Raw genomic sequence first — 22,015 nt, forward strand, 5'->3', positions numbered from 1 at the left:
GGTTCTGCAAATCAAATCCACCCATGTAAGCCAGGCCTAATTCTTTGGATGCAAGGTGTCTGGCAGAATTTTTTTATTGATTTTACTCCCCTTATTGTGCAAAATAATGTGTTACTTCTATAGTGCAAACACAGCGATACTGTTACCGTATATACTGGCGTATAAGACGACCTTTTAACCCCGAAAAATCTGCTCTGCAGTCGGAGGTCGTCTTATACGCCGGGTATACAAAAAAAAAGTGTAAAAAAAAAAAAAAAATCAGTACTAACCTCCCCTGGCGTTCTGCGGCGCTGCTGCAGGCTGTCGCTCCCTCCGTCCCCGACAGAGCATTGCTTTCTGGATGCGGGGCTTGAAATCCCCGCCTCCAGAAAGCTAATGCTGTGATTGGCTAACACATGCGGCGTCAGCCAATCACAGCCATTTAATGTTGAATGGCTGTGATTGGCTGACGCCGCGTATTCCAGGCGTATAAGGCGACAGTTGGGGGGTCGTCTTATACGCCCCGTCGCCTTATACGCCGGAATATACGGTATGTGTCTTTTTAAAGTTATTTTTTGTATGATAAAGAGATGTATGAGGAAAATGATAATTGGTTTTCTTCTTTTTATGTTTTATCATTTTACTAAACTATCTTTTTTTCATTCTCACTAGGAGACTTGACCATACAATTGCTTCATCTCTTGTATAATGCACTGCAATACTTCTGTACTATTGTGAACTATGCAATACCTGTCATGCCTGTATTGCAGTGAATTTTACAGTACCTGTTAGTTTTAAATTAAAAGGAAGCCTATGAGACTCTGCTTTTGACAGGGTCTAATGGGCTTCTGTGGATGGCAGTCTCGGAGGCTATTGTTAGGTCTCTGCCTGCAATAGCAACCATCAGCAACACATGATTGATTCCTGGAGAGAAAGTATTGACCACAACATCCAAAGGATTGAGCTGCTGGTTTCAGAGCTAGCTCCAATCCCAGCAGTTGTTGCAAGAATCCAGTAATGTGCATCAGCCAGAATGCTGCTGCTGATCTCCTGAATACAGAGTCAGTACCATGGAGATCTCTCAAACATATATATCAGTCAGAAGCTGCAAGTAAATGGAAGAGGTTAAAGGGGTTGTCCCGCGCCGAAACGTTTTTTTTTTTTTCAATAGCCCCCCCGTTCGGCGCGAGACAAACCCGATGCAGGGGTTAAAAAAAAAAAACGGATAGTACTTACCCGAATCCCCGCGCTCCGGTGACTTCTTACTTACCTTGCGAAGATGGCCACCGGGATCTTCACCCACGGTGGACCGCAGGTCTTCTCTCATGGTGCACCGTGGGCTCTGTGCGTTGCATTGCCGATTCCAGCCTCCTGATTGGCTGGAATCGGCACACGTGATGGGGCGGAGCTACGAGGAGCAGCTCTCCAGCACGAGCGGCCCCATTCAGAAGGGAGAAGACCGGACTGCGCAAGCGCGTCTAATCGGGAGATTAGACGCTGAAATTAGACGGCACCATGGAGACGGGGACGCTAGCAACGGAGCAGGTAAGTGAATAACTTCTGTATGGCTCATAATTAATGCACGATGTATATTACAAAGTGCATTAATATGGCCATACAGAAGTGTATACCCCCACTTGCTTTCGCGGGACAACCCCTTTAAATGCAGTACCTCTGTAGGCCCCCTGCACATGGGCGGAAATTCTGCGGCAGGATTTCCTGCAGAATTTTTTGCCCCTGCCCGCCTGCATAGGATTGCATTACAATACGCAATCCTATGCAGATGGCCGCGATTTGTCAGCATGCATGCCCTATGCGGGAGAGGTGAGCGCCGCACTGGCCCCTGCAGGGGCTCGGGTCGGGTCGCGCTGCGAGAATTCTCAGAGCGGGATCCAACCCGGCCGTCTGCAGGTGGCCTTACAGTACAGTAGATTACAAGAAGCTGTTTAAAAATTGGGCATTTACTTTCAGGCAATATTTAGTTTGTGGTAGGCAAACTTAAGTGTAAAGAGCACGTCTGAAGAATTGCCAAATAACGTGGCATATTTAGCAAATTTTAAAATTAACTATTTTGTACAAAGACATTAATAAATAAGGTTGTGGAATTAAATGCAAATTTTTAATAAACTTACTGCCATATGATTAGGCTTTTTACTTGATTTCCTTACACTTCAGAGATTTTAGAAGTGGTGACAACTTGATCTGTTTCCTTCCAGTGGCCTTTTTCACATTTGATTCAAACACTGCTCATCGAGATATTGTTTTGTCCAATGACAACATGACAGCAACTTGCAGCAGTTATGATGACAGAGTGGTCCTGGGCACCGCTGCATTCTCAAAAGGACTTCACTACTGGGAGGTACAAGTTGACAGATATGACAACCACCCTGATCCAGCTTTTGGTGTGGCCAGAATTAATGTAGTGAAGGATATGATGCTGGGGAAAGATGATAAGGCTTGGGCCATGTATGTGGACAATAACCGTAGCTGGTTCATGCACTGTAACTCTCATACCAACAGGTAAGTGGTAACTAAAAAGTAATATAGCAGCATGCAGATATCGAAATGTTCTTAAAGGAGATGTGTCATCCAAGGAAAACTGCCAAGGAAAGCTGTAGCCAGCCCGGCATTTCCCCTGCAGAAGCTGAATGAATGGTCAACCATGTAATGCATGGACAATTGAAGTATGCCAAAACGGGAGCTGTTCTCATAGCGCAGCTCTCCATCCCGACTCATAGATTAAGGTCCTAAGACCAGTGGTGCACCTAACCTTACAAGTGCCCTGTTGCCTCAGGCAGCAATAAATTAGGTGCACAACTGGTCTTAGGACCTTAAAAAAAAAAAAATATATATATATATATATATATATATATATATAAATGGTGTAGTAAAAAAGACAGATCCTACGCTATATCTCAATCCTGTTGTCATATATTGAAATAACAGTAACGTATTTGAATAGGAAAGCATGGATGTGCCACATAATGGTATGATGCACGGGCCTCTGAGGGTCCCAGAACATAGATTTCAGTTTTGTGTTTTGGCCCCTGTAACAGATGGAGAGTAAAACCCAATTGCAAAGTTGAAAAGTAGCATATGAGAAACAGAAATCTCTCTAAGTCCTGTGGAACCGTGGCTATAACTGAAGTAAGAAACGTGTACTGGAAGTGGCCTCCTTTTGCTACGAAAAATGCATTGAGCCATTCAACATTTTAGTCCTGGGCTGATGCTATCATTAGAGGGCTGTATTAGTGAACAGTAAAGTGCCAATTTCGTGCAGATGCAATGCAGATTATTAATAAGAACATGATCTAATCAAGAGAAAATTTCAGCATGAACGTGTGGGTTGGACTTTAGTGCAATTGCCTCATTGGACCCGTGTTCATTCCAGGTACTCTCAACGTGGATTAGTAACTGACTCTCCTGCAGATGATGGCGGATGACTTCCTGGCTGATCTGCCCCTAACATAGCAGTAGGAGCCTGCAATCGTATAGCGCATCCATGCATCCATGTCTTCCTATTCATGTACGCTATTATTGTTTCAATGTAGGACACAGGTATGGTGATATAGTGATGGGTCCGGCTTTTGACTACAACCTGTATGTATATATGCATTGAAAGTTATTGTATAACTACAAAAATAAAAATAGTTTAAAGGTTTTGGACCCCACTGCATTTTTTTAGTGTATTATATGTATTACATGTAATTGGTTTTGTTTACAAAATTTTAACCATTTCTCTTACAATATATTGCAAGCTGCTTGATCCTATTCTATTAAAACCAATTGCAAACCCATGCTGATATGGAATTATACAGCTATTTTCATTGAAGTACTCCAGAATAGCATCTCTTAGAAACCCTTTACACATTTTACCCACAATAGAAGTAAGTTTCCTGGTTTGCTTTTTGCCCTCTTTTTGAATATTAGCACCAGATTTGTTAGGCACTAAGCCAGTGTAACAGACCCTATCACTACTGAGTCCTTAAATATATGAAGCAACAGTCCATCTATCACATTATTTAATTCCCTTAAAACCTGGGGGTGTATGCCATCAGGACCCAGAAATCTGTCTATTTTAATCTTTTAGGCCCCCTGTGCACTGCAGGGTATTCGCCAGCAGTAAACTGCCGGCGAATCACGCCGACTGACGCTTTCCATAGCATTGCTACGGAAAGAACTGGCACCTGTCCACGAATGGAGAATCATTGCAATTCTCCACTCGCGGCGGGCAATTCGCAGCATGCCTGTAATTGCCCTGATTCTCCGCGGTCAGCCGATCTATTAGATAGGGCTGACCGGCGAAGATTCGGCGGCGGCTCCTGCTCCTGGGCAACGGCTCCCATGACGGAGCTTCTCCGCGGGATACCGCATTGCCCGTGGACAACCAGCCTTAAGGTGGGTCTGCACCTCTTCCTTTGTTAGGCTAGGGACATTTAATGGACAGTTTCCTTTATTACTCTGCATTTCACTTGACATTTCATTTTCCTGAGTGAATACACTGGGAAAAAAACTATTTAACAGATTTGCTTCCTTTTCATCGCCGTCTGTTATTTCTCATTCGCTTGTTTCATAACCCCTTCCCTCCCCATGGCGTAAGGGTACGTCATAAGAACGGGGTACTTCCCGCAAAATAACGTACCCTTACATCATAGGGACAGTGCGAGATCATAGCAGATCTCGCTCTATCCCGCAGCGGGAGCTGGCTGTCACTAGTAGCGGGCCTCCCGCTGCGACAGTGGGGGGCATCGGAGATGCAACCCCCCGCTCTCAACCCCTTCCCTGCCGTGATCTAAGTAGATCGCGGCAGGGAAAGGGTTCACAGAGGGAGCGCGCTCCCTCTGTGACTTCAGCCGGCTCTCGCGATAACATCACCAGAGCCCTGCTGGTGGCTATGGCAACACAATGCCAGATACCAGCGTCCTGTATTGCCATTGCCTAAGATCGCTATAATAAGCAATAAGGCATGGCAGGAGAGAAGTCCTGCAATGCCTTATCGTAGTGATATTTAATGCTGCAGTGTCAGAGGGACACAGATGATGTAAAAAGAAGAGCAAAATAATGTACAAAAAATAAAAATGTAAAAGAAAAATGTTAAAAAACCCTTTTTTATATGCTTTTTCTCATATTAGCATTAAAAAAAATCCCACATATTTGGTATCGACACATCCGTAACGATGCGTACAATAAATTGAACATGCTTTTTAGCCTGCACGGCAAAAAGCGTTAAAAAAACCCCCGCAAAAAACTAAGGCAAAATGCAAATTTTTTGCATTTTGCCTCCCAAAAACGCAATAGATGTGATAAAAAAACATGTGTACCCCAAAATGGTACCAATAAAAACTACAGCTAGTGTATCATTTATGCTGCATAATTAATGCTTTAAAAAAAAAAAAAATCTATGGCAGAATTGATGCGTTTTCTCTCCCTATGATCATAAAAAAAATAATAAAACTTTTACAATATAGTCTATGTACCCATAAATGGCACCAATAAAAACTACAGTTCGCCACGCAAAAAACAAGCACTTATCCGGCTGTGTCGACGGAAAAATAAAAGTTATGGCTTTTGAATAATGGAGATGAAAAAATACCAAAAATCGTTTGGTCCTCAATGCCAAAATAGGCCATGTCCTTAAGGGGTTAAAGGGCAAACACTTTTCTTTTTTTCCCTGCTATTTATATAGTTAAACAGTTTAAGGTTAGTCTTACTCTCTTTGGCAATAACTCCCTCTGTTTCCACCTTTAATGCTTTTATTTGCTTTTTACATAATTTTATTTTTTTCCTTATAGGTTTTTACTACCTCTTCGCTGCCTTCATATTTTATTGGGGTTTTTTTCCTATTCCTAACCCTTTTATTCCTGTAAGGTGTGAACCACTTTAAGTATTTAAGATGGTTTTAAACATTTCCCATTTATTGTCTATAATCTTATTTCTGAGAACAGTGTCCTAGTCAATACAGTTAAGGGCATCTCTGAGTAAATCGAACTTGGCCTTCCTAAAGTTTCGTATTTCCGTAGGTCACATAAAAAAACTCTTAACCCCTTAGTGACCAAGCCTGTTTGCGCCTTAGTGACCAGGCCAAACTTTGGAAATCTGACATGTGTCACTTTTTTACATTGAAAAACACCGTAAGGGTTTTGCATATCCAAGTGATTCTGACATTGTTTTTTCGCCACATATTGTACTTCATTTAGGTGGAAAAAATAGACCAATAGAATTTGTGTAGATTTATTAAAAGCGACAAAATTTGGAAAATTTGGAAAAAATTGTCATTTTTTCACATTTCCAACTGCAATATCTCAAATACGTGCAAACATAACATAGACATTTTTGATAAGATATATATTTCCATCTGTTTACTTTACTCTGGGAGCACATTGGAAAAACTTTTGTTTTTTTACCATTAAGGAGCCTACAAATTTAACATTAATTATCAACATTTTGATGAACACTTTAACTGCACTAAGCCAAGATTGCAAAGGCTCATAGGTGTCAGAATTATAGATATCCCCACAAATGACCCCATTTTAAAGACTACACCCCTTAATGTATTCACTGAGGGGTGTCATGAGTATTTTGACTCCAAAGTTTCTTTTCAGGAGTTAATGCAATTTAGACGAGAAAAAATAAAATTTCATATTTTTGCAAATACGTAATTTTAAACACAGGATTTTTTTCTATAGTGCACATGAAAATGAGGATTTACACCCCAAAATGCATAACCCCATTTGTCCTGTGTTCAGAAACATACCCATTGTGGCCCTAATCTTCTCTCCGTATACACAACGGGGCCCAAACTGAAAGTAGCAGCCGTGGCTTTCAGATCAGACATTTTGCTTGAAGGCGTTTTAGGCCCCATTGCCCACTTGTAGACCCCTTGAGCGGCCAAAACGCAGAGGACCCCCACAAATGACCTCATTTTGGAAACTAGACCTCTTAGCGCATTCATCTAGGGGTGTACTGCGTATTTTGACCCCACAGTTTTTGAATGAATTAATGCAAAGCAGAAGTAAAAAATTACGATTTTTGTTTTTTTATCAATTATGTCATTTTAAAAACTTTTTTGGGGACAGCAGACATATGAATGAAGACTTTCGCCCAAAAATGGATACCCCTGTTTGCTCCTTGCTCAGAAACTACCCATTGTGGCCCTAATCTTCTGTCCGTATGCAAAACTGGGCCCTAACCGAAAAGAGCAGCGGGTGGCGGGTGGTTTTCAGAACAGACATTTTGCTTGAGGGTGATTTAGGCCCCATTACCCACTTGTAGACACCTTAAGCAGCCAAAACAATAGAGAGCCCCCACAAATGACCCCATTTTAAAAACTGCACCCCATAACGCATTCATCTAGGGGTGTACTGCGTATTTTGACCCACCGTTTTTTGAAAGAATTGAAGGAAAATTGCGATTGTTTTTTTGGTAATTATGTCATTTTAAAAATAGTTTTTTTTGTACAGCATACATAGGAATAAAGACTTTCACCCCAAAATGTATACCCCCATTTGTCCCGTGTTCAGAAACATACCCATTGTGGCCCTAATCTTCTGTCTGGATGCACAATGGGGCCCAAACTGAACGGAGCGTCAAACTTTGACTGTCTTTTAACTTTAACGTGATCGGCATTATCCAATGGATGCCCCCCATGACATCTCTAAGCTCTTGGCTACCTTTAGTAGCCAGGAGCAAGAAGTTTTTAAATTTCCTCTTGCCCTCCCCAGCTTCTGTGCTTGCGTCTGCCATTTCGGTGACGGGCGCATACGCCAAAACTGGGAAAAGGTCCGCGGATAAGGATTCCGTCAGAGGACATCGCCGGTGGCCTTGGTTGAGTAATTTCACCTTCCATCACAGATCGGATCTCTGACAGGAGGTAAAATTGAGCTTTTTTTTACTTTTACGTGATCGCCGTTATCCATTGGATAACAGCGATCACGTGACTGGGAAACACGTACCGTGGCACCCGATGAAATCTCCAGGCTCTTGGCTACATTTAGTAGCCAGGTGCGGGGAGATTTTAAACTACCACGCCAATCTGCAGATTTTGCGCCTGCGTCTGCCATTTTGGCGACAGACGCGTGCACAGAAGCCGGGCAAGGTCCACGGATAAATTGGGGGGCCTTAGGTACATAATTTCATCTCCCTTCATGGATATGATCCATGAGGGAAGATGAAACAACCTTTTTTTTTTTTTTTCACACTTTTTTAACGTTTTTAAACTTTTATATGATCGCTGCTATCCATTGGATAGCAGCAATCATGTAACCAGGAACCGCATACAGTCGCTCCCGGTGACAGCTCCCTGCTCATGGCTACTCATATTAGCCGGGAGCAGGGAATCTTCAAATTTCCCGGGCCTCCCGGCTCTCTGCGCATGGCGTAATGCGTCTGGCACGCATGCGCAGACGCCGGCGGCAGGGTCGGGGAGTACGAAGAAGACGCTGGACGGCACAGAGGATGGTGGTTGAGTATTCTCAGCTCCCCTTACGGATCCGATTTTTAAACTTTTAATTAATTTTAACGCGAGACCGAGGGTGGGGTCCTGCGGCCCGGGATAACAACTCCATGCTGTCGGCTACCTCCGGCAACCGGCAGCATGGAGCTGTCACGTCCTGAGCCTGCAGGGCTGTCATTCCTAGAGGATGCATGTTTTTACGTCATGTGGGAATTAAGCCCAGCAGGCCAGGACGTAAAAAGCCAATGGGCTGGTCACTAAGGGGTTAATGAAAGACAAATGCTTCCCAGTTTATATCTGGATAGTTACAGTCCCCCACAATAATTACCTCCTTTTGATTTTCTGCTTCATCTATTTGCCTCAGTAATAGATTTTCAGTGGCTTCTGTTATATTTGGTGGCTTATGGAGAACTCCTATGAGGATTTTATTATTGTTTATTCTACAAAAAGTCTACAGATCCCTTTTAAAATACCAAATTTTTGTTATGTCAAAAAATCCAGCAAAGATTAATCATCTCAAATTTATTTCCACCTTCAATGTGACCCGTTATTTGTACAGTTCTATTGAAAAACAAACTAAAATCTTTTAGGGTGGAAAAATAAAAATAACAAAACTAATGTGGTTGCATAAGTGTTCACACCCTCTTATACTTAGGGATGTGGTTGTGTTCAGAATTAGCTAATCATATTTAAACTCATGATAAATAGTAGTCAGGACTCTGCTGCCATTATTTACAGTGATTCCGATCTCCCCCATATAAAGTTTAGCTCTTATAGGAGGATTTTCCTGACATTTTCTTAGGTGGTCCGTAATATTTAAATAAGAAAAGATAATGAACAACCTGCTTTGAAGTTCTAACCACTTCTGTCATGATGATCATAGCATAATCTCTCCACACATTAAATTCAAGACACCCCCAAGATCAACAAGGTGGGGGGATGGAAACAGGCTGAACTTGATGGACATTTGTCTTTTTTCAGCCTAGTATACTATGTTGCTATGTGAGAGACTGAAACCACGTTGTGAGTTTCCCCACCCATCCCCCTGGGCTTGAGCCCATATATGGCTACTGGGATGATTGCAATCCTCCCTTAAGCCATGCTCAGTTCCCGTCCTGATCAATATAGTGGAAACTATTCACAGATATATACAGGCAAACAAATTAAGACACAGGTGTTATCCTCCCAGAGTACTCTGCCTGAGTTGTTGTCAAGGCCCCAGACCTTGAACGCTAGCCATATAGCTCTCTCACTGGCGGGCTTTGATACCAATAACTTTGGAGACCATTCTAATGACTGACTCCATCTCCAGCCGTGAATACAGAACATTTTGTACTTCAGAGAACATGCTTCTCAAACTTATTAAAACAATGTTACGTGAAGAGTTACATTCAGCAGTTTAAGAGGTATCTAAACAAATCAATGATTTGAGCCAACATACGTATGAGTTGGAACAAAAGACTGATGAGGTACTAGACGCATTGGATCAAGAGCGAATAGAATGGGAAGACTATGCCACAAGGCTAGAGGCTTTACAACTTAAATGAGAAGACCTCAAAAATAGAAGTAGGAGAGCATTAAGAATTCAGGGCCTACCCAAAACTATCTCAAATCTAAAAGAAGCGTCTATAAATCTTTTCTCTGCGCTTCTACCTCAAGTGGCACAAGAGTTCTTCTGCACTGATACCTACCCGAAACTTTCATTCGGTTACTTGAGGAAGGCAAGCGCATTTTGGAGGATGAGAGAATTCTATATGACACTCGAGGTGGTCTAGCCCCAAGATAACAACGTCCAACCCATACCTGAACAGTCGCCAGGAGCCCTTGATGCAGCCAACCTCCCTCCTCGAACCCGCAAGAATTAGATACGTACCTTAAGTCAAACGTGACTTTCCTAAGGTTGGAGCTCAATTGGTCTTCTTTTGTACACCATTTGGACTACTGGAACAAGCAATATAGTAATATGTAGGATGATATTAATTAGCAATGTTCTGCAATTATAGGATTCAAATGCCCTTCCATGGGGTCAAATGTTTGCTAAATCAGTTCTATGTTTACTCCTCCTGAATGTTTGGATCACCTAGTATACCTAGGGTTTCCTTTTGCTTCCAAAACAGTATTTTTACATTAGGACAGGGCTGAGATACTTGTTTACCCTTTCCTCCTGAATGTTTGGATCACCTAGTATACCTAGGGTTTCCTTTTGCTTCCAAAACAGTATTTTTACATTAGGACAGTTCTATGTTTACTCCTCCTGAATGTTTGGATCACCTAGTATACCTAGGGTTTCCTTTTGCTTCCAAAACAGTATTTTTACATTAGGACAGGGCTGAGATACTTGTTTACCCTTTCCTCCTGAATGTTTGGATCACCTAGTATACCTAGGGTTTCCTTTTGCTTCCAAAACAGTATTTTTACATTAGGACAGGGCTGAGATACTTGTTTACCCTTTTCCAGTCTTTGAGTGTTCACCCTAAAATTATTGGGATGCGCACCCAGTCTGGACTATTTGTTGGGTTCCTTAACCTAACCCAACTTTCTGCTATGTTTCAGTTTGTTACTATGATGATCTTTATTATTATAGTTTTGAATTTTTGTGCATTCACACATTATAACACCAAGTATATAAGCTTGGTTATCCCTCTTATTTCTTCCCTGCTATCTCACGGCCATCAGCTCATATCCTATCCTTATTATGGTAACCATAATATCACATAATATCCCTTAAGGGACTTAAGAGACGTAAAGCATTTCTAAAATATCTCAAATCTAGACTGGAGATAATATGTCTCCAAGAGACACACTTCTCCTTGTCTTTCATGCCTAAATTCCTCCACTCTCAATATACTCGTGTATATTCCTCAGTTGCCCTTAAGAAATGCCAAGGAGTATTAATTTTACTTCACAACTCACTCCCACTCTCTATACGTTTCACTGAAATAGACCCTCATGGCAGATTTGTAATTCTCCAAGGCTCCCTTTATGATGAAAAAATTGTCCTTATAAACTCATATGCACCAGTAAATAACCCGTGTAAAGTGTTTTCCCTTATAGCAAAAAAAAAAATTAGTACAATCCATGGAGCTGCCATCTTCTGGATGGGGGATTCCATTCTTTAGATGAATCCTCAACAGGATCAGATAAAATTAGAGCATCACAAAGACAATCACTAAATTCCACGTTTACAAAGTTGGCCTTGGCAGATAAATGGAGAAAGGTACACAGAACAAGGGGGGAATATACCTTCTTCTCTGGACCGCATAAGTCCTACTCGCATATAAACTGGATTATGGGCTCCACAAATCTGCTTCCCTCGCTTGTCCAATTGAGGCATATTCCATGTGCTTGGTCAGACCATGATATAGTCTTAGCTCACTTTCTAAACCAATTTAAATCAACCCAGCCAAGGAGATGGAGACTTAATGAATCCCTATTAAAAGACCCAATAGTTCTACAATCACTGTACGTCTCAACACATATATATATACTGTATATATATCTAGGAACATAAACTCTGAATCGCAACCTATCTGGATGTGGTTAGCTCATAAAGCTTAGACGAGAGGCCATACTGCTCAGATTGCCTCCTATAAGAAGAAAGAAAAATCCTAAGCCCAACTATCACTAAAAAAAATAGTAGCCAGACTAGGATCTGCAAAGCATCAAAGGCCCAATATATCTAAGGACAAAAGGCACACAAAGATTCAACTAAATCTCCTATATACCTATAGAGCCCACAAACCATTACAGTTAGAGATGAGCAAGCACGCTTGGATAAGTCAGTTACTCGAGCGAGCCTCAGTCTTCTCGAGTAACTGCATTCTTGTCTGAGCGTGCTCGGGGGGTAGCGGGGGTGAGCGGGGGTGAGCGGGGGCGGCGGGAGGGAGAGAGAGATCTCCCTGTCTCTCCCCCGCTACCCCCCGCTTAACACAGTAAACTCTATTAGATCAAAAAATGGTACTTGCACCTCAAAACACAGATTAAAATGCCCTCATATTCTACGAGTTCTATAGCACGCTTTACAAATATGGAGCCCAACAAAACTCATCAGACTACAACGACTTCCTAAAAAATGTTTTGCTACCAGAACTCAATAGTAGCCATAACTACCAAGTAAAGCAACTCATCACAAAGGAGGAAGTCGAGGAGGCCATAAAAAAGCTTAAAAGCTTAAGACAGGTAAACCCCCTGGTCCCGATGGCTTCAGAAGTACCAGAAGAATTCTTGAACGCCCACATAACAATCATCCCTAAGCCAAACAAAGATCATACTTCCCCAAAAAACTATTGGCCAATATCCTTATTAAATTTGGATTATAAAATCCGGACGGTCATCTTAGCTAACTGAAGTAATTGCTTTCCACCTACTCTCATACATAAAGACCAAGTGGAATTTATTTTCTGAAGACAGGTTGCGGATAATATGAGAAAAGTCCTGAATCTCAGTCACATTTCGCAAACACAAAAAGCAGCGCTACTGATTCTAGCTTTGGACATAGAAAAGGCTTTTGATAGCCTCTCGTGGGATTATCTCTTCGCAGTTCTAGAAGTAGCAGGAATGAGAGGAACATTTCAAACTCTTTACTCTAACCCCTCAGCCCAATTAAAACTCCCTTCACCCACACTAAAATTTTCAGCCATACAGAGAGGAATAAGACAAGGCTGCCCCTTGTCTCCAGCCTTATTTGCTCTAGCAATGGAACCCTTAGCTAGCCTTATTAGAAAAAACCCTAATATATCAGGCATTAGATGTGGTGCGGATAAGGCAAGCTTGTTTTTAGATGATATTCTTCTTTCTTTGTCCAGACCTCTCACCTCCCTCCCAAATCTAATAAAGCTGCTAGAATCTTTTGCAAATATCTCAGGATTGATAGTAAATCTTGATAAAACAGAAGCCCTACACCTTAATGTTCCCCAGCACAAACTAGTAGAACTCAACTTTGGGTTCCGAGCCCATCCACATTTTAGAATTTATCTGGGGAAGAAAATCACTCCCATTTTAATCTCATTATATAGGTGGAACTACTCTCCATTAATTAATGCCCTTAAGGGCACTTGCGCACAGACCAATCTTTGCTGCAGAATCCGAGGCAGGCGTCCAAACCACGGATCCGCAGCAAATACCATCCATAGCATGCTATGGGAAATCGATTCTTCCTGCACATGAGCAGAAATCAATTGCGATTTCTGCTCACAGAGGGAAAATTGCAGCATGCACTATTTTTGCACGGATTCCGTGCGCACAGCTTCCATTTAAGTCAATGGAAGCCATCTGACCTGCAGCCTGTCCACACTTAGTATTTCGAACATGTTACGGATTCCATGTCATCGCCTAGCAACGGCGTGGGAAAAATAGACATTTGAAAAAAAATCTGTACTGCACATGTCCAACAACAGCTTGCTGCCAGCATCCGCAGTACAGAGAAAGAAGAGAAAATACAAATACACAAGGGTCACCAGCCGCAGTCAGAGCTGGAATCCGCTGTGGGAACTCACATGTGGAATCTGGCTCTGCCGTGTGCAGATGGCCTAAATCTGACATAAAGAAATGGGAGCAACACAATATTTAATGGATAGTAGGGATTAACTCTGTAAGGATGACTATACTACCCCGAATCTTATATATTTTCAGATGCCTGCCCATTAATGTACCTAAATCAGAAATGAAAGAATTACAACACACTATTTTCCGATTTTCCTGGAAAAACAAAAGTCCCAGAATCAAGCAGAAAGTGATGCACTACCATAGACAGGTTGGCGGGCTATCAGTCCCCAATCTACAAAAATATTAGCCACCCAATTGTCACAACTCCCACCTGTATTTGCAGGAACTAAAGCACCACTCTGGGTTGACATAGAGGTCCATTTAATAAAACCTAAATCCATCAATGCCATCTTTTGGGATAAACACTTAGACTACAAACCTCCAACAAATAGCTCCTCTAACATATCACTTGTTCTGGAGGAAAAATAGATTCAAATATTTAATAATGTCAGACTGACCACCCATACTCCCGCAAGCACTCAGAAAGAAGAATACTTGGGGTAGAGGAATAAAGGCTTTAATCTACTGTTAGAGAAATTCAATTGTTCTGTCAATATGCTGTGGGGCTCCAAATCAGAGGAGGTTATGGCAGCCGCCATGAGAAAGCAGTGACACAGACAAGTCTATGTGCAAAGCAATCTACCTTTATTACATATGTCACAACTCATATAGTAACATGACGCAGGGCGGACATTATGGCTGATGAACTTGTTTTTACAAAAGCATACATTGTCAGTTAGAGATGTTATCTTGGATTGAACAGTAACTTGAGTTTTCACATTTCAATGTTACATTACGTTAATGGTTCCAACTTAACAGGATATGCGGTTAGTAAATTTTGCTGAGTTGTACTGCTAGCAGTCTGCCCAGAAAATCCTGTTTAGCTGTGTCAAGAAGTGGTAGACAAGACAAAATCATATTTAGGCCAGGGACCTTCACAAATCCCCCATTTAAAATTGTCCATCAAGAAAGAGTCCATAAGATGAGGGTTCTATTCCACTCATGCCAGTCTTATCCACTGTATTCTTCAATTCCTCTTGGCGGATTAACATCAAAAAGGCTCTTTAAGATGGCTATTTTAACTATATCGTAGGGGCAGCATCTCCAAATTATTGGCTTGTCTTCTCATATTGCAGAACATCCAGAAATTGCAAACACTCAAAATAACAAACAGAGTAAAAAGTAATAATAAAGGATGCAATACAAAATTCATAACTTTTCCTGCTGTGGGCAACCAACCTGTAAATACATCATACCCATGGTGCCCCGTATCCACCTGTATCTTTGTACCTATGCTGATAAGTTCATCTGCCACCCAAACCATCTGTTTCTCCAAATCTACCAATGTAAGATTAATGACTTCTAAATGCTTTTTCATGTGCTTAATGTTTCTCATAACGTTAATTACCTTCTGAAGTGATATTGTTATATTAGACATCGGTAATATGTCTGGATGTCAATAATATCTTAACGTTATTTCAGCATCAGAGAGGATATACTTCTGCAAACCAGTATAACAGGGACACATTATGTAAACATCCTGAGAAGGGTGTAGTCAAATTGTACATGGAGGTGGTGTTTTTCTGATTTGTTACCATACAAATATATTGGGGTCCTATTTCTATCATTATGTGATAAGTAATTGGCAACACCATCCAGTCGCATATACTGACTGAATGTTGTAACAAACATTGCTCATATTGTGATGTCCCCTGGCCACAAACTAGACCATCTAAGGTCTTTTCACAGGTGTCTATTTTATGAGTCTTATTATTTGTATCCACCATTACCTGAAAATATATCATAGAGCCTGTACAATACTCAGTTGTGCATTCTACACTGTCTATTTAGGCTGTATCCATTCTCCCTTAGGTATCATATTTTTGAATATATTTCTCCATAATCTTTCATTATTGGTCATGAGGTCCGACTGCGCTTTGTCTCTCTCATGTAGCATATACATATATTGCAGATTACATTGTGTGTATTTTATAAAATCGCTTACATTTGCAAATAAATTATACTGTAGTGCAAAGCTCAAATTAAAATACATCTTTATTATAACCGAGCATAAGGTGTTGGGGAAGGAACAAGGAAGGCATCCATTGTACCTGAACATTTACCAATTTAGAAACATCCTGTCCTACCCCAGCCATTTTATTCTTCATCAGCTCTAAATCTATAGCGTTCAAAAACCCCTACACCTGTAAAATGTGTACCTTTGTCTAACTCCATCACTGCAGATTACCTCATTCATGAGCTTCTTTGTAGTTACCTGTGCGGTTGCCTTGGTAACAGAGTAGGCCTCCAACCTGAAAAGACATCAACAACAACAAGCACATATTCATACTTCCCAACACGTGGGAGCTGAATGTAGTCAACTTGCAATCTCTGAAATAAGTAGAGTGGGCTAGGCAAGTGTTATGTGGTCAATTTACTTCTGCCCTGTTGCCTATGGCACAGATCATGCAGGACTGGACAAATGATGCAGCAGCTGCAGAGAACCCAGGGGCCACCCTTTCTCTCTCAAGTGTCAGTAACATAGCTGCCTTCGATAGGTGAGTCTTTCCATGGAGCAGCTGGGCCATCATGGGGTACAGGGATCGTGGTAGGCAAGTTCTGCTGACTGTTCGCCATACACCATCCTGTTCTGCTGTTCCCATATTAGTCCATTTATCCTTTTCTTCTTTACTGGCTTGTGACTGTAATGTCTTTAGTACATCAATGTTCAAAGGTTTATCAATGTCCAAATCATAGTTTCTGACTTGTGTGGTCAGTATTTTCTTTCTTCCACATCTTGAGGGCCGCTGCCTTTGCTGTGAAGTCTGCTAGGGCGTTGCCTTTTGCTTCTGCAGTGTCGGCGTTAGTATGAGCTTTCACCTTTAGGATTGCTACTTTGTCTGGTAGAAGTAGGGCTTTTATGAGGTTCTGTACACCATTCTTAATGAGTTGTCCTACAGAAGTTAAGAATTGTCTGGCCTTCCATATTGGGCCGTAATCATGAGCTATGCCAAATGCATACCTGGGAATCAGTGTAAATGTTTGCCGTCTTACCTTCCACCACTCTACATGCCTCAGTAAGGGCCTTCAGTTTCACTTCTTGTGCTGAGAAATGTGGAGGCAGAGCTTCTGCTTTTAGGACATCTTGTTGTGTGAGCACTGCATATCCGGTGTGGAGTCATCAATCCTCACCCTGGTACCATCTACAAAAAGCTCAAAATATGCATTGTCAACAGGGGTTCCAGTAACTGTCGCATGACCGGAAAGTTCATTGCAACAGATCCAAGGATGACAGTATGAGACAAGTCCAAAAAAGGTGCGGAGTTTGGCAGCAGAAGAAGGTGCAGAAATGGCTTGAATTGCAGCTTTGCGTTCTTCTGTGAAATGTTTGGTCCCTTGAGCTAAGTAATGGCCTAGAAACACAACCTTTTGTTTACAAAGCTGTAATTTTTCCTTTGAAGCCTTGCAGCCATTTTCTGCTAAAAATTTTATAAGAGAAACGGATGCAGATTGACATGTTTTCAGATCCTCAGCACAAATCAGAAGGTCATCAACATAGTGTAACAGCACAGTCCCATCAAGCGGAGTCCAGGCCTGCAAGACAGACTGGAGTGCCTGGGTGTACATGTTTGGAGAATTCTGCGCACTTTGTGGCAGGACTGTCCAAACATCCTTTTTTGGATTTCTTTAAGTTTAACTCAATGCCCTTTGCTGTCTCAAAAAGGGCCGGAGATTCAGACTGTCTCCACTCTGGCTTATCGTCTATGAGTTTAGACTTCATTGGTTCCCATAAACCTTCTACAAAGGCTAAACTAAGTACATGTTCGCCCATTTCTTGTATACCACTATACCCTAAATCAGACCATCATTGCTGGAGTCGGACATAGAACTGTTCTACACCCTCTTCTTTGTCTTGCGTTATGTTAGAGAGGGACAGAGAGGCCTTTTTCAATTTTTCCTATGCCCAGTGTTTGATCCTTTCTTTCTCATTTCATTTTTAGCCATCAAACAGTATATATTTCATATGCCACTCAGATAGGGGCCCTTCATACACATACAAAAATTCACGAAAAAATGACAGATCCACATTTATGATCAGGACCGACAGATATATGACACTCTAATTCTCTTGTGCAGCCAAATATAACCAATTCTCAATTCACATTTCTCTTCACGGACAAGTAGGCCCTCTACAGCACGGTACCCCACCCTTTGGAATTTAACTTATCTCCTATAGAGCAAAGAAACTCTATAACAGGTTCCACTGCCTATAACCATCTTTTTTATGTGCAAATAGCCTGGGCTCCTGTGTTTTTTTTAACCTAGAGTGAAATATAACAGCCCTACCTTACAAAACTGCAAATTTACACTCACTGGGGTTTTATTCATTCATATACAGACTGACAAGTTTATAATGTGAAGTAGAAACTGGGATTGTATTTACTGTACATAGGATTGCCGACAGCGAACAAAGCACATATATAAAAAAAACTCTTATGTACCGCGGTTTTTACATGTTTTGTCCAGTATCGGTTATCCAATGACATACACAATACAACGTATGCCCATTTCCACCAACATACTTATATTCACCATTTAAGTTAGCAACTATTATCACTGTTAAACCTTTTTCTATATTTTACTTGCTTTTTTTTTTCAACTATTCAACATTTCCTGTAGTTCATTATCTTTTACCCATCCAGCATACTTTCTGCAAATCTATCCCAATGCCGGGGATCTAGTGCTCCTGTTCCTTCATATTCTACATGCTTTAACAATTTATCACATCCTCTACCCACTGCAGCTCTTGGCTGGCGGCTTATGTACACCAAGAGGCTTATTATTTTTGCTCTTTCACACACATAAAACAATCCCCTGGCCGTTGAAAAATAAAAATGGAACCGCAAGGGGCCCTGTCCAGAATCGCTCCTTACAGCGTCACTGATTGGGTACCTGTCAACACGGGACACAGAGATTTATATTTGCACCCTGGAGGTCAGGTTCCGCAGATCAGGCCAGCTCATCTCAATCACTTACTCATGCATAAACAGGCACACACAAAGACAAAAACATTTGCATGTCAGTTCCTTCTTTTAAGTGTCAGTACTTCCTCACCCTGCTTATTACCCCCGTCTCTACTACTTCTCTTATACCTATAAGAGGATCCCATCAGGGATTTTATCCCCTGAATACTTTAGGCTTCCCTGGTACAACTTATACCATGCCTTTCAGAGATCGGCAAGAGGGTTTCATATTCTGTAAGGGTCAGTACTTCCTCACCCTGCTTATTTCCCCTTGTCTCTACTACTTCTCTTATACCTATAAAAGGATCCCATCAGGGATTTTATCCCCTGAATACTTTAGGCTTCTCTGGTACAACTTATACCATGCCTTTCAGAGATCGGCAAGAGGGTTTCATATTCCGTAAACTGACCACGCAAAGTAACAAATAAAAACAATAACAGTTAAAGAACACCTGCATAGCATATTCAGCCCACCATATGGATTTTTAAAAAGCTTGAAGATTTATAAGAGGCATGCACTTCTTACCCCTCGGACAGGAAAGGAGCAGCCAAGAAGCATGGATAGATTGTGGCAAGATAAAATCTTACTTTACTGCGCAGTTTTTGTCAATCGGTGCTTCCGAGTGTCTTCCTATCCAATCTGGGTCCAGGGGGGGGGGTTCGAGGTGTAGCTATTGCCCGCGGGTGTCAGCTGTTATAAACAGCTGACACCCACACTGTATGAAGAGAGGTTGCCACGCAACCTCTCTTCATACATACCCAGCGGCTCATGGAGTTATTTTCCCAAAGCACACATATCCTGTCGTTGTTATCTGACGGACGCTTCTCTTGGGACAAACACTCTTACGCTTCATTGCCTTTTAAACACATTCACAGCTGTTGCTAACTGCAATTAATTTCTTACTGGTTTCTTTAGGTTGTCGTTCAGCGGGAAAGTGGTCAGTACTTGCGCCCTCACACCAACTCCTTCCCTGCACTTCTCGCACTCTAATCCAAGGAGAGGATAAATCTCCTATAAGGAGAGACATTGAGCAGCCCATCTATCCTCCACCTCTCACTCTCCCATCTTCCTCCAGACTCTTCTCTTACTCTAACTCCTCCACCTAACACCTTACACACTCCACAGCATGTGCACTCAGAAGTTAGGACAGACGATTAACATAACTACACTAGACTGATACAATTCCCAGTCAGTAACTCTTTCATGCTCTGTTTGCGTTAGTACAGCTAACACTGCACCATACACCACTCTTAACAGTGACATGAGACAAACAGATCCAGTGTTGGAGGGGTCCCAACTCTGGGCCACTACACAGTGAGTGAGCCAAAAGGGCTGACTTGTGTCTGAATGAGCCTAAAACTAGACCTGCAGTGAGGAATCTGACCAATCACATTCAGTTTACTGTAGTTCTGCAGACTATGCAAGATCATGTGATCAACCAATTAGTGTGAAATCCTGTATTCTGATCAAGACTGGGATGCTAATCAGTACTCATCAGCTGCCATTTTTTAAGATGCGTAGATAAAATCTGGACGGACGTAGTCTAACTTACTAAAAGCAGATGCGGGGAAACAAAAGAAAGAAGGGTGGAACAAAACCATAAGTTAGATGTAGAAAATGATGCTACATATGTGAACACATAGAATGAAGATTATGCTGGTGGAGGTGCCATCTGACCAGATAACATCCCACTTTGGTGGGCGTAGATAGGCAAGAAATTAAGACTAAAATACTGGTGGTAGTGGCGCAACATTCCAAGAGAAAACATATTGAAAGTAACTAAGAGGTGTGGAGGCTTCTTCTTTTAATAAATAGAATAGGTGGCCAGCATGTGTTTCGGGGAGAACGCCTTCGTCAGTTCAGCTGGTATTAAAATATACAAACAGTTGGTGGGCCCCAAAAGGGTTAAAGGGGATCCTGTTTGCCTGTATAGCATGGGCCAACAGGAGTAGAAGAAGATTTACTAACTTACTAGAAGAACACCACAAAAACATAGAGCTTATAGCAGAATATATTTATCTTACAATTCTATAATGGTTGCTCCAGAGACATAGAAAAACATTATCTCAGTGACAGATGCTCTTCAACTATGTACAAAATGACTAATTATTAGTATTATTTATAGTACCAGCGTTGCTAGTGGCGCAATGCGCCACTTAATAATGTAATATATAGTGAAAGGGATTAGTAAGCTATTGCCATTATTTGCAATTTTCCTAAACAGTGCAATCAATTATGAATAAGAAAACGTCAGTAAATGTACAAAATAATAATACCGATACTGCAACATTTACACCCGTGAACATTCCGAAGGGATACAAGCTGTTTTACTTGTGGCACGATGCGCCACTTACTAATATATGCTGTAAGGTATTGGAGTTGATACAAATATTTCCGTGCAAATAATAAGCTATTGTCATTATTTACAATTTTCCAGAACATTGCAAACAGTGATTTACGAACTTCAGCAGCTCACTGAGGAGACATGTTGGTGCATTGCCTTCGCATATTAGCTACATGTAATTTAGGAACTTCAGGTGCTTGCTGAGTAGACATGTTGGCTCTTTCGTTTCTCATATCTGTTGCACGAGATGTACAAACTTCAGCTGGTGGCTGAAGTGAAATCGTGGCTTGTCGCTGTGTCATACAAGCTGCATTAACTTCACGGCGGCATTGAACCCTCTGCGGTGACATGTTTGCACGACAGCGATGGTTAGTTTCAACACTGGACAACAGTTGACGATTAGATGAAGGCTCGACTGGTGTTGGCAGCATTAGCACTTGAGATGACATGTTATGACATTCAAGAGACTGTGAAGATAGTAGTGAAGGATTACTCTTCGATGTTGTTGTTTGTCAATATGTACCACCAGCTATGTATGTGTACAATTGCGAAGTGTCATTTATTGGACTTTCCACACAGGTGTGCAGCTGTCTCACAACCAACTACAAACTGCCAGGCTGAATACTGGTGTATTTATAGCAACTGAGACCACGGGGGTTTGTGGGGGATGT

The 22,015-nt window shown here is 41.6% G+C and overlaps 1 protein-coding gene across 1 annotated transcript in view; it reads left to right on the forward strand.

The window, feature by feature from the left end:
* The window catches only part of TRIM67 (tripartite motif containing 67), a 177,355-nt gene that overhangs the window by 128,554 nt on the left and 26,786 nt on the right, over window positions 1-22,015 (forward strand). The window contains exon 8 of the mRNA XM_066594880.1: window positions 2,196-2,499. Coding sequence (XP_066450977.1) covers window positions 2,196-2,499 — 304 coding nt within the window. The remainder of the gene's footprint in view (window positions 1-2,195; window positions 2,500-22,015) is intronic.

This window comes from Eleutherodactylus coqui, chromosome 3 (assembly GCF_035609145.1).
Source record: "Eleutherodactylus coqui strain aEleCoq1 chromosome 3, aEleCoq1.hap1, whole genome shotgun sequence".
Lineage (NCBI taxonomy): Eukaryota > Metazoa > Chordata > Amphibia > Anura > Eleutherodactylidae > Eleutherodactylus > Eleutherodactylus coqui.